Here is a 22,386-nt window from a genome sequence, read left to right as displayed (position 1 = left end):
CCAAGCATTTAGCTAACATTAACATCAGACAATCTCAAAATCAAGTACATTCATAGACTGAGGACATTGGCTGGGACCCAGAGAATTTTAGAGCAATTCAAGTTACTGGACAATGTAGAAGAGTTTCCTGTTTCTAATTGTTGAGCCAAAGACCAAGAGACTATGTCAAGGGCTTGTACAAGTAATTTCTGCATGAGAAGTCAAGTATAACTAGAAAATGTTGAACACTGCTTCCAAATTTTACACTGAATGTATAAACCAGTACTTCAAGGCTTCCAATTACGGCCATGTAATTTAGGCTTTTGCGTTCATTTTGATTAAGATCAGCTTGTAAATACAACCATCAAATATCTGTGCTCTTAAGGCCTGAATCAAGATCATAATCAGCTAGTACCAATCGTGAAGTAACAACTAGGACACTGTACTGGTAGATTCTTTGTATGTTTTATTGTTTTATATAACGCTTATTAATGCCTTTCTTTCTCAACAGTTTACCTCTGTAAATTTTTTGCTTCATCATCATTTATCTTTAAACTAAAATACCCAACATTTTCAATTGAACTCTACTCCACATGTATTTACATGCCTGAAGTGAAATGGGAAGACCAGATAAGGAGGAACGTATCAAATGGACACTTACTAGATTTGGTGAATGCTGCATTGATCTCATGGACGACACACTGGTCTGGTGCATGTAGCCATAGCCTTGGGAATGGCTTTGCTGATAGGCTCCAGGAAGAACAGGCGCTACATGTTAAACATATACAGACACAAAGATTTCGTAAAGCTAGCCTCCAAATACCCATCCCAAGCCCTCAAAGCGACGTTATCCTCTGCTAGAAGCTTCTAAAATAAAATGCCTTTTTAGTGTTGTGAAATTTAGGTTGCAGTGCTATAAGTGATCTCTAGATTAGTAGAAACCTTAGTAATTAAGGACACATAAAGAAAATCAGTGTAGCATGCAGTTAAATATATTTTAAATATTTTTGTTGTTCTATTGCAGATGTTATGTTAAAAACATAAACAAAAATTTGTCATACTCCCTGAATGAAATCATGCTTTTATTTGACCCTGTGATCCTTTTCGGCATTTTCCAAAAGAAAAATTAGAATTTTAAAGGAATTTAATGGCATTACCAAACCAATGACAGAGTGTAAATGTTTTCATAGAGTATTTCTCATATAACGGATACTGTCAATATTTCAGGTCATACAGCTGAATGTTACTTTTAAAAAGATGGCAAACATAACGTATGTTTAGCAATGTATGTTTGTTCAGTAGTTAACAAAAAGTCTATACCCTTTAAAGAAACATTTACTTAGAATCTATGAAGCCTTTATTTTATGAATAAGTGATATTAGCTGACTTATCAAGACTAAAAAAGTCAACTAGATATGTTACAAACACCTGAGAAACCAGAATTTCATAAACATTATTTTTCTATATTAAAAAAGTATCAAAATAGTATTCATTTAGTTTGTGCTCTCCAAACCACTAATTATGACATTCAAAAGGCAGAGTTCCTGTTTTGAAGAACTCTGAATTCTAGAGAAGCCAACACAGAAGCTAGATTTTAAAATCCCACAGAATCAACAGACATATGTTTGTGTGCGTGTTTCTCTGTGAATGTGTGTAAGTTATCTGTAACCAGAAACATGAGCTATAAATGAGGGTGTTTTCATAGCATGCCCTTCATTGTGTTTTGAATAATTTATATGCTACATTAGTAAAACTTTTATGTCATGTGCTATAAAATATATAATAGTTTGCCATTTTTGTTTAATCAGGTTGAGTGTATAAAGTAATTATAATGGGTTGATTTATTCAGAACAGTTTTTATAATAAAAGGAATAAGAACATTTAATTCTGGGTGTTATGAATAATTAATATTTTATGAGTAGCAAATTCACTCTAATGATACGTGAGATCATCAATACTTTAAAGAAGTTTAATTATCAGAAAATTACAAATCATTTAATAGGTTCTCCAAATGATAATTATATTTGATTAAATGGAAATTTTTAAAATAGCTCAAGTGAATTTATCTTATAAAGTTATTACAAATTATGCTTAATGTCCAGAGAGGGGATCAAAGAGAAATTGCCAAGATCTCCACTTGAATTATAGTATACTGTAAAGTCATTAAAACATCATTAAACATCTAATACTTCAGAAAAGAACACTTTTTAACATTTTCAACACTTAAATATTTAATGTCAAGAGATGTTAAGGATATTGTCAAAATCCACTCACGAAGAAAAAATAATAAACTTCCCATAGATCTCCAGGCCCATTTAATTAGCTAAGTAAGGAGGTTTTTCTATGTATTTGAATCTGGAAGTATTGACCATTCATTCATTCACTGCCTCTGCTCTCAGCAAATATTAGTTAATTTGTGCATAGAGCTCACTGCATTTCCTGGCACACAGTAAGCCTTCACAAATGGTAACAATAATTACTACTGTCCACTATGTTCAAGGCATGCCAGAAAGAAAAAAAGTGACAAAAACAATTGCTCTCCTGGAGCACGATGGTCCTGGACACCTGGCCTTTCACCAAATTGAGGAAATACCCTACTCAGGGTATTTCCAACTAAATGATTCAGGCTGCATACCCTAGACTAACAATCTTGCATTGGTTTTTAACCATTTAAACAACTCGTGGCTTCATTAATTACTACTTGAATCTATATGTAAAGTTTTAAAGATTAAATAAACATCTCTATCAATTTATAAAAATTAAATTCTAATTCATTGTTATACCATTTAACTATGAACTTTGAGTCCTGATGTATAGAGGTAAGCACAGCCATCTTAAAATGTTTAGGAAAAACTTTCAGGAGTGAACTCTGAAAAGAACCGGGAAACCACGCTATCGCATACTCTGTCAGACATTCAGGTTCTCTCAGTTTAGACATCACGATCCGGCTTAGTGTCCATAAGTACTGACAGTTCAAGAATGTTGCTTAATAATGTTCTCTCATTTTGGCTTTCAAAAAATAAGCAGGCTGGGTATGGTGGTTCACGCCTGTAATCCCAGCACTTTGGAAGGCCAAAGCAAGAGGATTGCTTGAGCCCAGGAGTTCGAGACAAGCCTGGGCAACATAGCAAGACTCTGTCTCTACTAAAAATCAAAAAAATTAGCCAGGTGTGGTGGTGCACGCTGCCATCCCAGCAGCTACTAGGAAGGCTGAGGTGGGAGGATTGCTTGTACCTGGGAGGTCAAGGGTGCAGTGAGCTATGTGATCTCACCACTACACTCCAGCCTGGGTGACAGAGTGAGACCTTATGTCAAATATTTTAACATACATATATGTTGAGATAAGGTCTCACTCTGTTACCCAGAGTGTGTGTGTGTGTGTGTCAGTGTGTGTGTGCATATGTATATTTTGTGTTTGTATATATACATACATTTATATATATACACACACAAAAAAAGGTACATTTATGCCTACTCCTTATTTATACGTGACTTTCAAAGGGAACATGTGCTACTCAAATACAGCAAGAAAAGTAATGTATGAATCCTAAATATGTGTATGTTGGAGAGAGCAGGGAGAGAGTTTAGAAGGAGAAACCTTGGAGGAACATAATCCATCTATCTAGTCCTTGCAGTTTATCGTCATGCCTTTATTGATTATTCTCATTTGCTCTCTGGATGAATTACTTATTAAAAAGTTTCTTTGGGATTATAAAACCTTGTTATCTACCTGGTATAATAAAAGAGTTTTTAGGGAACTCCTATAGAGTTTATAAAAACCATAAATGATGGCTCACGCCTGTAATCCCAGCATTTTGGGAGGCTGAGGCAGGCAGATCACTTGAGGTCAGGAGTTTGAGACCAGCCTGGCCAACATGGTAAAACCCCATCTCTACTCAAAATACAAAAAATTAGCTGGGCATGGTGGCATGTGCCTGTAATCCCAGCTACTTGAGAGGCTGAGGCAGAAGAATCACTTGAACCCAGGAGAAGGAGGTGGCAATGAACTGAGATGGTGCCACCGCACTCCAGCCTGGGCAACAGAGTGAAACAGAGTGGGGAAAAAAAAAAAGACAAACATCATTGAAAGCCTAAAGAAATTAACTTAGTAAAAGCAAAATGGCAATTTAAGAAGAGGCATAAACACTACTTTTCTATTGTTATGCTACATGAATGCCTGTTTTTGGAAAGTTACGTAAAATAAGAAAAAGGAAATCTAAAGCAATGGCTTTACATTGGGTTCATTGAGAATTTGGTTGCAAGATACCTATTCCATGTATGAGATTTCTCCTGTGAACATATGGAATCAAAGGATTTTTAAAAAGCAAGATGTTAGGTTAATTTGGCAACAAACAAGGGCTTTTTAATCAAGAGTAAAAGCATAGTCCCTGTTTATTAAGCTTGTAATCAGATACTACTGGCATTGCTGGAGACGGGTGACAATAAAGGGAATGGCTTTTCTAACCAAAGAGTGAGTTTGACAGGTTTTTTTATTTCAACAACATTAAAGTCACAAACAATAGTTTTAGTTATACTAAGGCAGCAAAATACACAGACTCAAATTTCATTTCACATTGGTAAGATTTATTGACCAAAGATCTAGAAGCTGACTAAAGCTCTAAGCATTTCAGCTCTATTTGGAATATCCTACAATATTTATAATATCAAAATGTCTCTTCTACTGTACAATAAAGTACTTTCACATATAGCCTATACTAATATTTTGTTTAATATTTATTATTAAAATGGAAAGAGATAAAACCAAGATAAAGAAGTGAGTACATATGAAGATCATAAAACAGAAGATTAAAAGGGAGGAAGAAAGCTTTTTTCTGAGATGGGGTCTCACTCTGTCCAGGCTGGAGAGTAGTGTTGTGATCATAGCTCACTTCAGCCTCAAACTCTTGGAATCAAGTGATCCTCCCGCCTTGACCTCCCAAGTAGTTGGGCATATGCCACCATGCCCAGCTAACTTTTTTCCTACAGACAAGATCTTACTGCATTGCCCAAGCTGTTCTCGAATTCCCAGCCTCAAGTGATTCTCTTAAGACTCTCAAAGCACTGGGATTACAGGCATGAGCCACTGCTCCCTGCTGAGAACATTTTAAGAGGCTTACCAAATCTGAAACTGGAAAAAAGAGGAAATATATGTAAACACACAAAGATTAGAGTAAATGAAAGAAAGAAATGTACCCACAGTAAAGATTGAAGAGTACTCAAAAAGAAGTTCACCCGGGGGGATGTAACCAGACCGAGTGAACGAAGAGAATAAAATTAAGTGTTCTTGGTGCATGGTGCTTTGTATGTTGTCATTTAATTACTGCAACAACTATCTAAAATAGGCACCATTCCCACTTTGCAGAACAAAATACAACAGAGGCTTAGAGATCGAGCAGGAAGGCAGCAGAAAAATTATCTTTGTGTAGTGAAGCCACAGTAAAGATCTCAAGTCATCCAAGATAAAGTGAAGGTTTTGAAGGCCCCTCAATGACTACAGAGTAACAGTCGGCCAAATTCCTAATGCAAAAAAAATAAAGAAAAAAAAAAGTACTTTATTGACTATAGAGGTAATGTGAAGAGAAAATAATTTGGGTTTTTTCCTATGGGCTTACTTTTTGAAGAAATCCAGAAAAAGGGAGAAAATCACCATTCAGAAATTTCCCAATGAAGAGTCCAGGTTACAATGCAATTATTGTCATATTTTCTAACACTTGACTACTGTTTTATCAGCTAACGCATGTCAAAGAACTTAATGAGGTTTTGTTTTTCTTTTTAGGACAAAGAATCTCTATTTAGACAAGCAGCAAGGAATTGCTAAAAGAGAAAGTACGAATATGCCACTAGTTTGGAAGTATTAAATAATAAACTAGATCCTAGTTAAATCCTGCCTAGTCCATGAGCAAGGTGGTTGTGCCGCCTGGTTATAACATAGGGCCATGATGTGGACCCTTCTGCTCAAATTGCTTTTACACATGTCACTGAGAGTTTCATGTCAGAGGCTCAAGTCCTATTCACATCTGCTTTTCCCCACAAGCCATAAGTGGGAGCTGAATCCACAAAGTTTATGCCTAATCCAGAAACAAGATGTTATTTTTTAATCTGAAAGAATTCTTAGCACTACAGAAACCCCTTTTCCTTCCCTGCAGAATACACAAGCAAGCCAGACTGCCTCTGGATTTTAGTTTGCAGATTCTTAATGACAAGCTCTGAAAAGGGAACTGCCTAAGAAATAGGGTACTGCATAACAAAGAATACACAGACTTCAATATAAAAATGAAGTGCTCTACAATTGAGTTAAAACCACTAAGTTTTAAAGACATGCCTAATCGTCATGATACAAAATAATCAAGCTCAAGCTTTGGGAATCATTTAAAAAGAAAAGCAATCATCATTGTTGTTTTGAAATCAGTTTCAGCAGGAGCAACAAACCCTGGAAAGGAAGGAAAGGAGATTACGGACTGAGGACAGAGGAACAATCAGTTACTTGCAGTGGTTTCAACCCTGGCTGCATATTAAAGTCACCTGGGATCTTTTCAAACGTACTACGTTCAGGTACCCCAGACCAATTATAATAAATCTGAATCTAGGGTGGTGGTAAAAGAAATTGAGTATTGGTGTCTTTTTTTTTCTTTCTTTTTTTTTTTTTTTTTTTTTTGACACAGGATCTGGCTCTGTCACCCAGGCTGGAGTGCAGTGATGCCATCTCAGCTCAGGCAGCCTACACTTCCCAGACTCAAGCCATCTTCCCACCATAGCCTCTTGAGCAGCTGGGACTACAGGCACACACTACCACACGCTGCTAATTTTTCTGTATTTTTTGTTGACTGGTCTCAAACTCCTGGGCTCAAGCCATCCATCCACCTTGGCCTCCCAAAGTGCTGGAATTACAGGTGTGAGCCAGCGTGCCTGGCTGGTGTCTTATTTTTCAAATGAGCAGCCACAATGCAGACCTACTAAACTATCACTGGCTTCCTTCTTCCCCATTTGACAGGACTCTCGTATTACCTGTTTTAATTTTCTAGTTTTAGCTCAATTTTATTTCTATGCCTATAATATATCCTGCTTATAGTATATCCTATATCTTGCTTACTGCTGACAATACTACAGTAATGCATGCTACTTATAGTAATAACACATTTATTGCTATTACTTTAAGATTGCAAATCTATACATACAATGAATGTATCATTTCAATCATTACGTGTACAGTTGTTTGACATTAAGCACATTCATACTATACAAACTACAAATCTTTTTAAGAAAATGCAATCTACATAAAAGTATTTAAGCACTCAGATGTGTGCCCCTGTGAAAGTTAATGGGGGAAAGAGGTAAGATAAGACTCTACTTCTCAGGAATACAGAATCTGCATACAATAAATGTTTAACAATATAAGGTAAATGGTTACAATCCTGTTAGCTCAGGATTTTACTAGTTTAGCTCTGAAAGTTCTGCTTTTCAGGAACATCCTTAGTCTCGGGCAATTTGGGACATTCGGTTTGCTTCCTTACAACGCTCCACCCCTGCACTTAGCGTGTTGCATGCATTAGTGGGTGTAATCACCATCATAATCTTTTCACCAATGAAGGGGCTGAAGGATAGCAGATGAAGTAACTTGGTCAAATATCAGAAACCAGGGGGAGCCAGAATTTAATGCCAAAAATCTGACTTCAGACCCCAAACTCTTGACTCTACTAAACCCAAATTATTACAGAAGAAATAACAAAGCTGTGTGCAATTAATTTCAAAATAACCACTATGAATTCAGAAACACCAGAGCACTATGGTATGTTGAGCAGAGAAGTTTCTAGGAAGAAGTAGATTTGGTCTGAAGTTTGAAAAGGAGGCAGTCAACCCTTCCCGCTTGAGGTAGTAGAAATGAGAAAGAGAAAAAGTAAAGAAAAATGAGTTTAAATGCACAGGATATGTGCCAGCCAGGCTTGTTAGGCTCACAGAGGTTACCCTATTGGTCATTAATTTGTGTGTATATGTGCAGTAAACATCCAACCAGAAGTTTTGTAAAGTTTTGATAAAGTATGGTAAAATATCCCTGGAAGAAATCATAGAGATAGCAATTCATCCACTTTTGGAAAAGCAAACTTCAAGTAGCATCATTTCTGAAGCAATGACTTTTAGATTTCTTGCGAGAGTCATTTCAGCATCTGACAAGTCTCTGGGGAAAGAGAGTGTGTGCATGTGTGTGTGAGCATGTGCACGTGCAGTGTGTGTGTGTGTGTGTGTGTCTGTTTAATTTTTGTTTCTTTTTCCCATTGCCAATACTAACCTATTTTATCCAGGGCAATTTTGCAGTCGCCTTATCTTGTATGATAAATTTCAAGCCTATGTTCAATATCACATCTCCTAATGTGACTTCAATCACATTCCCACTGAGTAACAATGGCCTCATAATGATGCCACCTAACAATCTTCAAAGTCACTGTGCACAACACTGCCTGAAAAAGACCTCCTGACCATCAGTATTAGAATAAGCAATGCTGCCACCGACGTATGAAGGATTTAGTTGAAAATACAATTCCAAGAGATTTTTTTAACCATTCCTTCCCTAAATATAAATAACCAGGTTTATAATATTGCTTAAATAAAATATTTAAAGATTCTTTATTGCCTGTTAACTGCAAAAGGAAACGTATGTACTTTATACTTTTTAAACTACACATACAGACATTATACTTCACCATTTCATTGATATATTTGACTTAGTTGTCTCTAACAAAAACTTCTAGGCTGGGCACAGTAGCTCATCCCTGTAATCCCAGCACTTTGGGAGGCGGAAGTGGGTGGATCATCCAAGGTCAGGAGTTCAAGACCAGGCTGGCCAACATGGTGAAACCCCATCTCTACTAAAATACAAAAACTAGTAGGGCATGGGGGTGGGCACCTGTAATTCCAGCTATTCAGGAGGCTGAGACAGGAGAATCACTTGAACCCAGGAGGCAGAGGTTGCAGTGAGCCAAGATTATGCCACTGCACTCCAGCCTGGGGTGACAAGAGTGAAACTCTGTCTCAAAAAAGTGGGGGGAAAAAAAAAAAAGGACTTCTCTAAAATATTATTTTGAGGAATTTGCAGTTCCTAAATATTGAAAAAACACACAACGTTAGTTGTGTTTTTAATTATCCGCCAGTTAAACTCGATTAGCCTCACAAACCAAGAAAATCAGTACATTCTGATTTTGAAGCCAACTTCTTTTTCTCTAGAAAAAATTAGTCTGCAAATGTTCTGACAGAACTGAGCTAAATGGTTTAAATACAACTAGATAGCTTTAGATTTAGAATTTCTGCTGTTTTGCTTCAGAATAATCTAGCCCATTTACTCCTACATTTAGATTTGAATTGCAACTTGCATTTTTTTCCCTCAGATTTGTTTCTCATTTAAGCTTTCTTAGGATAAACTTTCCAAGTTGTAACTATAATTCAAACCATAAATACAAGCAGGATTGTCAGTGAGAGAAAAGAAAATAATGTCTTTCCCAAATTATAGAGTCTTTAATAATATTCTCATGGCACAAAATCCATATGGTATGTCTGTGTGCACATGAACATGTGTGAGCCATCCCCCAAAACAAGACTGAAAGGAAATAGAGGAATGTACAGTACAGATACATATGTAGCTTCCTGACAAGAACTACATAACTTTGGGCAGTTCTTTCATAAGATGAAAGCAATTCAGAACATGAAACTGGCAGGTGGGCAGAGACGCCATTTCCATTCACGTATCCATATCACTAAGGCTGGCTTGTAGATGCAAATTATGCCATGACTGAAGAGTCAGCTCACAGCAAATCCCAATTTTCCTCTACTGCCCATGTTGTATAAATCAATATTTGATATGAAGATTCATTACTTTAGTACAATGAAAGAAATTCTCATTATTCCATTGCAGAGTATATTCTAGAAATACTATTTGGATCAATGCATGTAATATTTTTTGAAGACTTAAAATGGCATTGCCTTTGGTTTTTCTTGAACCCTTAGGGAATATCATCAATCCATAAGGAGCTCCCATATGTAGTTTTACACTAGACATCCTAAGCAAAAAGCCACACTAAATATCATAGACATATCTTGGTACTGATTAAATTGCTGAATGGGCACATATATATAACAGACATAATAAAACTGACTCAACATGTCCCTGACATGATTTGAAAATAGAGAAATATGAGAAACTGAATGTGAATGATTGTCTGGGTCTCAGAGAGCCCTAATCCTCTATGTGGGGCTGGACAAACAGGCAGGCATAAAGATTCCCTGCCAGGTAGGGAGGTCAACAGGTTGACTGCACACAACTGTAAGGCTAGCTAGACAGGAACAAGGTAAGAACCCGACAGACCAGTAGACAAGTTTTACATACATGGGTCAGGTATATGGCACAAGAATAAGATCAAGGACCAGAATGAAAAATATAGCCAGGCATGGTGGTTCCATCCCTGTAATCCCAGCAACTCAGGAAGCTGAGATGGGAGAATCCTTTGAGCCCAGGAGTTCAAAACCAGCCTGGGCAACAGAGCAAGACCCATCTCTGCCAAAAATAAAAAAATACTAGCCAGGCATGGTGGCATATGTCTGTCCTCCCAGTGATTCCAGAGGCTAAGGCAGGAGGATCCTTTGAGATCAGGAGTTACAGGTGCAGTGAGCTAAGATTTGCCACTGAACTCCAGCCTGGATGACAGAGCAAGACCCTGTTCCTAATTTTTTTTTTATTGCATTTTAGGTTTTGGGATACATGTGAAGAATATGCAAGATTGTTGCATAGGTGCGTATGTGGCAGTGTGATTTGCTGCCTTCCTCCCCTTCACCTATATGTGGCATTTCTCCCCATGCTATCTCTCCCCAACTCCCCACCCCCCGCTGTCCCTCCCCTATTTCCCCCCAACAGACATAAAATGTAGCATGGGCATATCAGAAATATTAGAGGGAAAGATCAGGCAGTAAGAAGTAGGAAATCTGGCCACAAGGGATGAAGTACATGACAAGGAGCCAGGACCACAGATAAAAGGCAAGCAAAATGCAGAAAATTCAGACAATATTTCCCCACTGTATTATTTCCAGCACGTGGAAATTTTAAAGAGTTCCTCTGAAGTCATGATCCAATCTCCATGACCTGCTCACCTAGGGCTTTATGTGGGGCATCTGGCTAAAATGGGAAGGAGGAGAAAAGCAGGGAAATTTGAGACTGTGGCAATCACATTAGTTTTGCACATGAGACAGACAGGGAAGCATGCATATCTATCCAGTGTATGATCCAACTTGGACATCGATTTTAATCTATATAAACCAAAAACGACTGTTTTCATTTCATCTGATAATGTTCAACCATTTGGTAAGCAAGAATATCTATTTTCTCCTTTACATGCATGTGACTTTACAGTTTATGAAGCTCTTCCCAACGAGCTTTCTCATTTGACACATATGCTAGAGCCACATTTATATTCTTTCTGACAATCAAAACTTCTCTTTCTCCAAATCAACTCAGCCTCACAGGAAATAGATTTTTAATGTTTTATTGTTTCTACTTTAAGTGTCAGATGTTTCTCCTTCATACACATACCGAACCCTTTGATTGAATCTTGGCAAATCAATGAAAGACACGTGTGCATTCTAGAACAAGTGCTATTCATTAGTATTTGATCCTTTCCCCAACTTCATACTCAGAAAAGAAAATGTATGACATTTCTTTCATTCCTGTCTATTGAGACTAAGAATACAAGTTTCTCTAAGGGCTTCAAATTCAATCAGAAGCCCGAAACTGTTTCTCAGGGAAGTAATAGAATGAACACATACTTGTTAACAATGCATAATGTGTGCTTTTTCATAGGCTAGTTGTACGGACAGGATGGTAAAATATAATCATGTGATAGCCTACAAATTGGAATTTTCATTATGAAGAAATAGTTCATCTTTCTAATGATTAGATTCATCACAGAAATTTATTTATTTTATTTTTGAGGCAGAGTCTTATGCCATCACCCAGGCTGGAGTGCAGTGGCACAATCTTGGCTTACTGCAACCTCTACCTCCTGGGTTTAAGTGATTCTCCTGTCTCAGTGTCCTAAGTAGTGAGGACCACAGGTGTGTACTCCCACATCTGGGTAATTTTTGTATTTTTAGTAAAGATGGGGGTCTCATCATGTTGGCCAGGCTGGTCTCAAACTCCTGGCCTCTAGTGATCTGCCCACCTTGGCCTCCCAAAGTGCTGGTATTGTAGGTGTGAGCTGCTGTTCTCGGTTCTTCACAGAAATTTAGAATTTCAATCATCACTTCTTCAAATTTTCCTAAACTTAAATGAAGATAGCATTTTTGGGGGCAAATTTAAACACAAGGGCATTTTGGGGACAAATTTAAAGAAACTTCTCAAATTCAGTTTGGAAATAACACTCAAATACAGTTGAGAAATACAACTGAAATTCTCTTGCTGATTGCACATTCTTTACAGAAGTCAGGCTATCAAGGAGTTGGACTGGGGGGTGGTCTTGAAGGGTCACCAATCAGTGGTCAGAAGACTCAAGCAGCGGCTAAAATAGAAACACTAGCAAGTTTATTTTAAATGAAGATACATAGTTCTAAATCAAGAGTGTATTTTCTTTTTCATTAATAAATCTCATGTATATTTGAAGTTTACAACATGATGTTATGAAATACATGTAGGTAGTAAAATGGTTATTACAGTGAAGCAAATTAACATACCTACCATCTGACACAGTTGTGTGTGTGTGTGTGTGTGTGTGTGTGTGTGAGAGAGAGAGAGAGAGAGAGAGAGAGAAATGGGCAGCTACAATCTACTTATTTAACAAAAATCTCCACTACAATTGTATTAAGTACAGTCCACATGCTACACCTTACATCTCTAGATGTGTTTATCTTACATGTCTGCTACTTTGTATCATTTGACTTACATCTCCCCATCCCCCACCCATTGTAACCATTGTTTTATCTTCTATCTCTATAAATTTGACCTTTCTTTTTCAGATTCCACATATAAGTGAGATCATGCACTATTTTTCTTTCTATGTCTGGCTTATTTCACTTAGTTTAATGTCGTCCAGGTCCACTCATATTGTGGCAAATGGCAAGGTCTCCTTCTTTTTAAAAGCTAAATGATATTTCATTGTATGTGTATGTGGACCACAATTTCTTTACCCATTCATCCTTTGATGGGCAGTTAAGTTGTTTCTGTTATCTTGGTTATTATGATAAAGATGCAATGAACATGGGAGCGAAGATATATTTACAAGCGGTGGTTTCATCTACTTGGGGTATATACTCAGAAGTGTAACTGCTGAGTTGTATGGTAGTTCTATTTTTAATTTCTTGAGGAACTTCCATACTGTTTTCCATAATGGCTTTACCAATCTACATTCCTACCAACAATGTACTAAAGTTTCCTTTCCTAGGAGTGTATTTTCTAATAGGTTTTTCTGGTTATGTAATTTCAGTGCTTCTTCTCTGCATAAATAACAAATGCTCACAATAAGAGAGGCTGTGACATTTGAAAACAAAAATCGACCAATACTGTTTCTACATCATTAGCCCCTCTAACAGACCCCTGAGAAGGCCTCTTTGTCTCTTGATGCCTGAGGAGTCAATTTCTTGGTAAAAATCTAAACAATGCAAAGCAGACCGTATTCTTAGAGAAGCTCCAGGAATGGATTAAACCTCCAAGGAAGAGACTCAACTCACCTATAAAGTCTAGGTAACTGGTCCTCTAAATAGCATTTAAGTTTCCTACAGGATAAAATCCAAGGAAAGTGTGCTGGGACTATGTTCCCTTGAGCCCCATCTCTGCAGAGATTGGGGTTCAGCACTCCCCACACTCTGGTTCCAGACTTCTTCAGCCCATCTCCTAGACACACATATCCCAGGACTCAAGATGTGCCAAACTGCACCAAGTTCCCAATGTGCTATGCTATCTCTCATCTGCCCTGTTCCTGCCTAGAATACTCCTTCCCCATTTCTCTACTTGGTTTTTTATTTGTTTATTTATTTTTTTTATTTATTTATTTATTGAGACAGGGTCTTGCTCTGTGACCCACGCTGGAGTGTAGTGGCGTGATCTCAGCCCACTGCAACCTTCCCCTCCTGGGTTCAAGTGATTCTCATGCCTCAGCCTCCTGAGTAGCTGGGATGACAGGTGCTTGCCACTATGCCCAGCTAATTTTTCTATTTTTAGTAGACATAGGGTTTTGCCATGTTGGCCAGGCTGGTCTTGAACTCCTGACCTCAAGTAACCTGCTTGCCTTGTCCTCCCAAAGTGCTGGGATTACAGGCATAAGTTGCCTGGCCTCTACTGAGCTATTTCTAACCCTATACAATACTCCATCACAATGCTTTCCTGAGCACAATGGTTTTACTCAACTGGTTCACCCACCAGAATCCGAGTTCTCCGAAAACAATAACTGTTTCCTTTTGTGTTCCCAGTATCTCACACGTACAAGAGATACTAGATAAATGTTTGGTGACTGAGCAGATGGAGTTACGGATATCAGTAAAACACCAGGGCAATTGGCTGTGCCACCGGTGCACTGCCCTCTTGGCACGCTATGGACGATAAACTGAGAGTTCCAGAATATACTGGAGCATCTCCTGCAACTCTTGAATATGTATTACATGGGATGAAATGCTGGAAGCACAGCCTGGCTAGGGTGGGTTAAACTGCCACAAAATTTAGAAACTTACTTTCCATCAGTTAAGGCAGGACTAGGGCATCGCCATAAGATTCTCTCACAGCAAAATGGGAAAGGTCATGAGGTTGGAAAGCTGAAAATGTCTATTTTGAAAAGTGCATCTGTTTTTCACTCCCCATCACACTCCCATATCCTTTTATGTTTTCCAGAGGAAAACAGAAACACAAAATACCTGAAGCAAAACTGCATACAAGTTCAAATCAAGGCAGGTAAGCACTGGGTGGGATTGCAAGCACACACAAATACTTGCAATACCAGAAAACTCCAAGTTAAGGAAAACCAAAGACAAAGTAATACCAGGAGGCAGATACACTCTGCAGGCGATGAACTAGAGGCAAACACAAAGATCAAAGGAAACCTCACAGCAAAATAAGCTGAAACCATCAGGATCCTTTCCACCAAAGGAGCTGTGTGTCAAGTAAAATATAAGTTAAGTGAATGTAATACCAAAAGGCAGGAAAGACAATTTCAAATAATACTATTTAGGAATCAAAACAAAATTGGATAAAGTTTAAATAAAAGCCTCTGTTCTTAAATCAAAGTAACACAGTAGAGATGTAAAATGAAAACCCTTTGGTAACTTAATACATTGGAAAGTATACTGAAAAGGAAAGAAAACTCAAAATAATCACATAAGAAAATGAAAATACTGAGCAATCAAAGTAAGATGGGAAAATATCAAGAGAAACACATAACTAAAACGATGATAAAAACTTAAAGGAGAAGGCCTATGTGTTAATACTCATGAAAACCAAATGTGAATGATGAAAACCTTGTACTTTTGCCTCAAGGAAATGAGCTGATTGTTCAACTGTTTGTCCTAACATTCGGAACTTGCTCTAACTCAAAAGAAGTAATGAACACTGTGACTCTCATGACTGCCCAACTACTTAATTCATAAAGTAAAACAGACCACTTTCAGAACATAAACACATTCTTACACACAGAAAGAAGAGAAAGAAAATGTTTATTTTGGGCACTTAGTTTAGGAAATATAAAATATCTTCTTCTTGTTCTGCACTATTCTTGACAGATGCAGAATCTAAGCCTAATAAGGTTAAATGATCTCTTTGAGAACCCAGACCGAGTAGTGAGATCACTGGGACTTAAGTCCAATGTCTCATCCTCCAGTTCAGGTTTTGGCCACCACAGGAGACCAGTGACACACACCCCACCCCAACTAAAGGGAGAATCAAATATTAAAAGACACCTTTCTGGGACATGACACATTTTATCATATAAATTACAGCTAGACAGGAGGAATAAATTCTAGTGTTCTATAGCACTGTAGGATGGCTATGGTTAACAATAATATATTATATAGTTTCAAACAGCTGGAAGAAGGATGTTTAATGTTCCCAATAAAAAGAAATGATAAATGTTCAAAATTATGATATGCTAATTACCATGTTCTGATCACTATACAGTATATATATCAAAACATCCCTCAGTATCTCATGCATATGTACAATTATTATTTATCAATTAATACATTAAAAAAGAAAAATCAATCCTTAAAATAGCCCATTATAGCAGTGGTACTGGGAAGATGATCTTGAACCAAAAAATTTTAGCTATATTTTGTTTTTAAAAGTAGATAGAATAAATTTAAAAGAATCAACAAAATCAAGAAGAAAAATAGCATTTCTAAATATTTATAAACATTTCCTTTCTTCATCTTACCCCTAACAAGTATTGTTATAAAATTCTTTTCAATTTCTGGGATAGAATTTAAACAAATGCATATGACTGACTGTTACTGTTAAAAGCACTAACGACTTTCATCACCCTAAATATCTCTATTTATGGACTCAATCATCACCTTCTCACGAGAGCCCAGCATAGCACACATTTCAAAGGGGATTCTAAATTTCAAAGCCACTGAGAAATCATGGAGACTTCTTTCCTTCTCTACCAGAAAAAAAGAAAAACACTGGGCATGTTTCCACTTTAGAATATTTTTTCGGCTATGCTTTAATGTCATTGAAACATATCAAAACATCATCAAAAATGCGAGAATCTTCTTGAAAGCCTTCCCCAGGAGAATTTTATTTTAGAAAAATAATTATACTTACATAGTTAGGCATGTGGTCCTTGTTTATAAAATATTCATTTGGCCATTTTATGCCCTCTCCAAATAGTTGCTGAATGTATATTCTAAGAGCTAGAGATACAACAGTCAACAAAACAGCCAATATCTCTGATTTTGTGGGGCTTGCAGAGAGAGCCAAACAAATACACAAATCAATATATAATATCTGAAGTGGTATCAGGTGCTATGAAGGAAAAAATGCAGAGAAAAGGGACAGTTAGGAAAGGGGTGCTATTTTATCTCTGGTAGTTAGAGAGGGTTTCATCTGAGCATTGGGTACCCAATTCAAACTATGCACTCATTAGCACACTTCAAACAGTACCCCATACAATTCCATACAAAGTTGCCGTAGAAATCATCCTCCTGTTAGTTCTCTTGATACGTTGATCACTGGCTTCATTAACCCTCATCGCCACACAAGGGCTCACATGACTAACCCTACCATTATGGCCTCTAGCTGTAATATGATTTATTTCAACATCAGCAGAAACTAACCGAGCATCATTCCACTTAAGAGGAATTAGTCTTGGGCTCCAATGTTGAATATGCTACAGACCCACTGAACATAAAGAAAAATGGCATTTAGCTAAGTAAATATATGGGGTGGCAGGAATGTTCCAGGCTGGGGAAACAGTGTGTGCAAAAGCCCTGGGAAGTAGGGGGAGCAATCTTGGAAAGTTTGAGTAAAGCAAGGACACCAGAAATGGTGAGAGTGGACAGATGTACTCGGAATGGCAGGAAGTGAGTTCAAAGCAGTGACCGGGGCCCAAGATCAGACATGCGCCTTATATGCAATAATGAGGATTTGGGTTATATTCAGAATAAAATGGTAGAAGACTGACATGATCTCACCTGGGTTTCAAAAAGATCATTCCAGATGCCAGGTGGAGAACAGATCAGAGCAGGGGGTGGGTAGAAGATGGCATGGCCAGAGCAGAAGCAGGCGAGCCAGTCAGGAGGCAACTGTGATTGTCCAAATGAGAGATGGCAGTGGCTGACAATGGTAGCAACAAGGGAGGTGGGGCCAAGCACTCAGATTCTGGATATTTTTGGCATGGTCCAGCTGACAAGATTTGCCAATGAACTAGATGTGGGATGTGAGTGAAAGACAAGAGTCAGGGATGACTCCACAGGGTTTGACTTCAGTAGCTGGAAAGTTGCAGTTGCTACTTAACAAACTGGGAAGCTCAGAAAAGGGATTTTTGCAGGGAAAGGGGAAGCAGAGAGGTGGTATTGAACTTAAGAGGTTTGATATATGTCACTAATCATTTGAATACAGACTTCAGGTGCCAATTGGTAGAATGTGTTTTGCTTCACTTAAATTAAATTAGCATATTCTGATGTATCCTAAAATCTTTTCAAATTCATACAGATCTTTTGTAGGCATACTGTCACTTGTGTTTATGTTATAAAACTTATTGGTACATCTTGACTTTTTCTTCCTACCTCAGTATCTATTTTTCAAAATAGGAAATGTCCCTAAAAACAGAGCATCTTGGCCTCAAACAGGGGACTGAGAACAACAGAAGTTTATAAATGACTCCAAAGAGTCAATTTTTTGGCTGGGTGCAGTGGCTCACATCTGTAATCCCAGCACTTTGGGAGGTTGAGGCAAATGGATCACTTCAGGTCAGGAGTTCAAGACCAGCCTGGCCAACATGGCGAAACCCCATCTCTACTAAAAACACAAAAATTAGCCAAGTGTGGTGGCGCACACCTGTAATCCCAGATACTAAGGAGGCTGAGGGAGGAGACTCGCTAGAACCTGGGAGGCAGAGGTTGCAGTGAGCCGAGATCGTGTTACTGCACTCCAGCCTAAGTGACACAGTGAGACTCCATCTCAGAAAATAAAAATATTAATCTCGCTAGCAGTCTGTCTATTTTGTTGATCTTTTCAAAAAAACCAGCTCCTGGGTTTATTGATTTTTGAAGGGTTTTTTGTGCCTCTATCTCCTTCAGTTCTGCTCTGATCTTAGTTATTTCTTGTCTTCTGCTAGCTTTTGAGTTCTTTTGATCTTGCTCCTCTAGCTCTTTCAATTTTGATGACAGAGTGTCGATTTTAGATCTTTCCTCGCTTCTCATGTGGGCATTTATTGCTATAAATTTCCCTCTAGACACTGCATTAAATGTGTCCCAGAGATTCTGGTACATAGTGTCTTCGTTAGTTTCAAAGAACATCTTTATTTCTGCCTTCATTTCATTGTTTATCCAGTCGACATTCAGGAGCCAGTTGTTCAGTTTCCATGAAGCTGTGCAGTTCTGAGTTAGTTAATTCTGAGTTCTAATGTGATTGCTCTGTGGTCTGAGAGACTTGTTTGTTATGATTTCCATTCTTATGAATTTGCTGAGGAGTGATTTACTTCCAATTACGTGGTCAATTTTAGAGTAGGTGCAATGCAGTGCTGAGAAGAATGTATATTCTGTGGATTTGGGGTGAAGATTTCCATAGATGTCTATTAGGTCTGCTTGGTCCAGATCTGAGTTCAAGTCCTGGATATACTTCTTAATTTTCTGTCTCTTTGATCTGTCTAATATTGACAGAGGAGTGTTAAAGTCTCCCACTATTATTGTGTGGGAGTCCAAGTCTTTTTGTAGGTCGTTAAGAACTTGTTTTATGTACCTGGGTGCCCCTGTATTGGGTGCGTATATATTTAGGATCGTTAGCTCTTCCCCATCTGACAAAGGGCTAATATCCAGAATCTACAAAGAACTAAAACAGATTTACAAGAAAAAAACAAACCTATCCAAAAGTGGGAGAAGGATATGAACACACACTTTTCAAAAGAAGACATATATGAGGCCAACAAATACATGAAAAAATGCTCATCACTGATTATTAGAGAAATGCAAATCAAAACCACACTGAGATACCATCTTATGCCAGTTAGAATGGTGATCATTAAAAAATCTGGAGACAACAGATGCTGGAGAGGATGTGGAGAAATAGGAACATTTTTACACTGTTGGTGGGAGTGTAAACTAGTTCAACCATTGTGGAACACAGTGTGGAGCTTCCTCAAGGACCTGAAAATAGAAATTCCATTTGACCCAGCAATCCCATTACTGGGTATATACCCAAAGGATTATAAATCATTCTATTATAAAGATACATGCACACGTATGTCCATAGCAGCACCGTTTACAATAGCAAAGACCTGAAACCAACCCAAATGCCCATTGACGATAGACTAAACAAGGAAAATGTGGCACATATACACCATGGAATACTATGCAGCCACAGAAAATGATGAGTTTGTGTCCTTTGTAGGGACATGGATGAATCTGGAAACCATCATTCTCAGCAAACTGACACAAGGACAGAAAATCAAACACTGCATGTTCTCACTCATAGGTGGGTGATGAACAATGAGAACACAGGGACACAGGGAGCGGAGCATCACACCCTGGGGTCTGTTGGTGGGGGGCAAGGGAGGGACAGCAGGAGGATGGGGAGGTCAGGGAGGGATAATATGGGGAGAAGTGCCAGATGTAGGTGACAGGGTATGGAAGCAGAAAATCACATTGCCACGTGTGTACCTATGCAGCAATCCTGCATGATCTGCACATGTACCCCAGAACCTAAAGTACAATAAAAAAAAAAAAAAATTAAAATTAAAATTAAAAAGCCAACTTTTTCTTATAATACATTATTTCAGTCACTGAGTCATCACTGCCTATCTAAAATCTCCCCCACCATCTTTGAAAGAGTATGAAAGTCCCCCTTTAAAAAATAAGTGACTATTACCTCTTACCCATGTGTTACTCTTAAATTCTAGTATAAATGCAAGAATATTTGCCTACACTTTCTTACAAGGAGACATTTTCTCATTCAGTTTGGCTTAGGATAGTGTCCTCTTGCTAGAAATAATTAGAAAAGAGAGGAAATGTGGCCTTGAGAAGAAAAAGAGGTGATTAACAGCAGTAGGTTTTTATAGCCTTGGAGGAGAGAATACAAAGAGCCAAGTGACATGGGTGTGGTCTGCTGGTGCCGAGGGAGTAGAGGCGTCCAGGCAAAGGACCTCCGAATTCCTGGTCTCTACACAGATTCATTCAGGACCTAAATCAGACATGGATGACCATTTCCAAACTGATCTCCACTGCGGCCTCCTCTTCTAAACTCTAATTGCGTGTGTGCTGCTTCCACTTGAACATCTCAATGTTCTGTCCTATCCAATGTATGCTCTGTCCTATCAGAAACATTTTTCTCCCAAAGCCCCATGGCCTCGTTAATGTCCATCAGCATTCGCATCTCTACTCAAACACCCCTTCCCTGAGGAAGGCTTCCCTGACATTAAGGCCAGATGGAGCCGCCCTGGTATTGTAGCCCCCATCCCACCCCCACAGGCTTGATTCTGTTCAACAGTACGTATTACCTGTGTAAGTGTCTGCTAAATATCAAGGCCCCCCAACAGCCTCTAAGCCGCTTACAGTGGATTCATGTTTCTTTTGCTCACTGCTGTGTGCACTGCCAGATCTAAGCTGTTGGCCAGTGCACAAACAGCACTCAGTAAACATTTGGTGACTAAATGAACGAATGATGTGCTGCGGAGGACAGACATGAAGTAAAGGGTCATTCATGAAACAAAGACTCTCTAGTACATTCCCTTTGGGAGAGACATCAATTCCAAAATGCTGAATTGAGTAACAGTAAATAAGGCTGATCAAAATCAGTTCTTGTATTTGCTTTGGGTTTTATTTATCTCTTTAAATGTCAATATTATTCTGCATCTAAAGAACCAGGAAGGACACTCAGGGGAGAAATCAGTGACCTCACATCCAAAAAAAGTAATCAGAGGCCGGGCGTGGTGGCTTATGCCTGTAATCCCAGCACTTGGGAGGCCGAGGTGGGTGGATCACTTGAGGTCAGGTGTTCCAGACCAGCATGAGCAACATAGCAAGACCCTCGTCTCTACAAAAAAAAAGATAAAAATTAGCTAGGTATGGTGGCATACACTTGTAGACCCAGCTACTCAGGAGACTGAGGCAAAGAATCACTTTAACCCAGGAGGTGGAAGTTACAGTGAGCTGAGATCGTGCCACTGCACTCCAGCCTAGGCAACAGAGCACGACTCTGTATTAAAAAAAAAAAAAGTAATCAGGAAGTTACTGAACTCTTCATTAGCTATTCAGACAGACACAAAAAGGGGAGATCTCCTGCATGTTTTACCTACAATAAAACAACCAGCTCTTTCACAGCTCAACCACATTACTTTTTCCCCACCGAGGTTGAGTTGCCCAAACTCAAAATTTCCTGCCTTTGGGATTTCAGCAATATGGCCTTTGAGTTGAAAGGGAAATGTGGTATTGCTTTTGTTCTCATATGCTTCAGTCCTTTCCCCTCCTCGCTGTACTAAAATACAACTGCAACGAGAGGAAACATTTTAGCCTTAACCTTTAATGACAGCTTTATAAGTAAAATTAGTTTAACATCCCAAAGAAATTCATTGAAGTTCTAGCCTTAATCCATCAGCCTGGATGCAGAAAACAGAAGATATGGGGGAAAGTGGGTATGTAAAATAGAGAGAATCTTATTAACAACCAAACGTATTTCTCATTAAAAAAAAAAAATCCTCTCATATCCCAAGTATTATGCCCAATTTCTTTTGGTAAGAT

General features: G+C 38.3%; 1 protein-coding gene across 15 annotated transcripts in view; it reads right to left on the bottom strand.

The window, feature by feature from the left end:
- The window catches only part of NEBL (nebulette), a 371,607-nt gene that overhangs the window by 6,565 nt on the left and 342,656 nt on the right, over nucleotides 1-22,386 (bottom strand). For 13 of the 15 annotated variants that reach the window (XM_021666840.2, XM_064368377.1, XM_021666830.2 and 10 more), the window contains one exon: nucleotides 641-747. In XM_021666840.2, coding sequence (XP_021522515.1) covers nucleotides 641-747 — 107 coding nt within the window. Of the gene's footprint in view, nucleotides 1-640; nucleotides 748-15,631; nucleotides 21,683-22,386 lie in introns of those variants that run through there. The other 2 variants (XR_010339481.1, XM_064368375.1) reach the window with 2 other exon arrangements.

This window comes from Aotus nancymaae, unplaced genomic scaffold (genome assembly GCF_030222135.1).
Source record: "Aotus nancymaae isolate 86718 unplaced genomic scaffold, 86718_ANA_hifiasm-v0.15.2.pri h1tg000077l, whole genome shotgun sequence".
Lineage (NCBI taxonomy): Eukaryota > Metazoa > Chordata > Mammalia > Primates > Aotidae > Aotus > Aotus nancymaae.
This window is presented reverse-complemented; position numbering and strand designations above follow the sequence as displayed.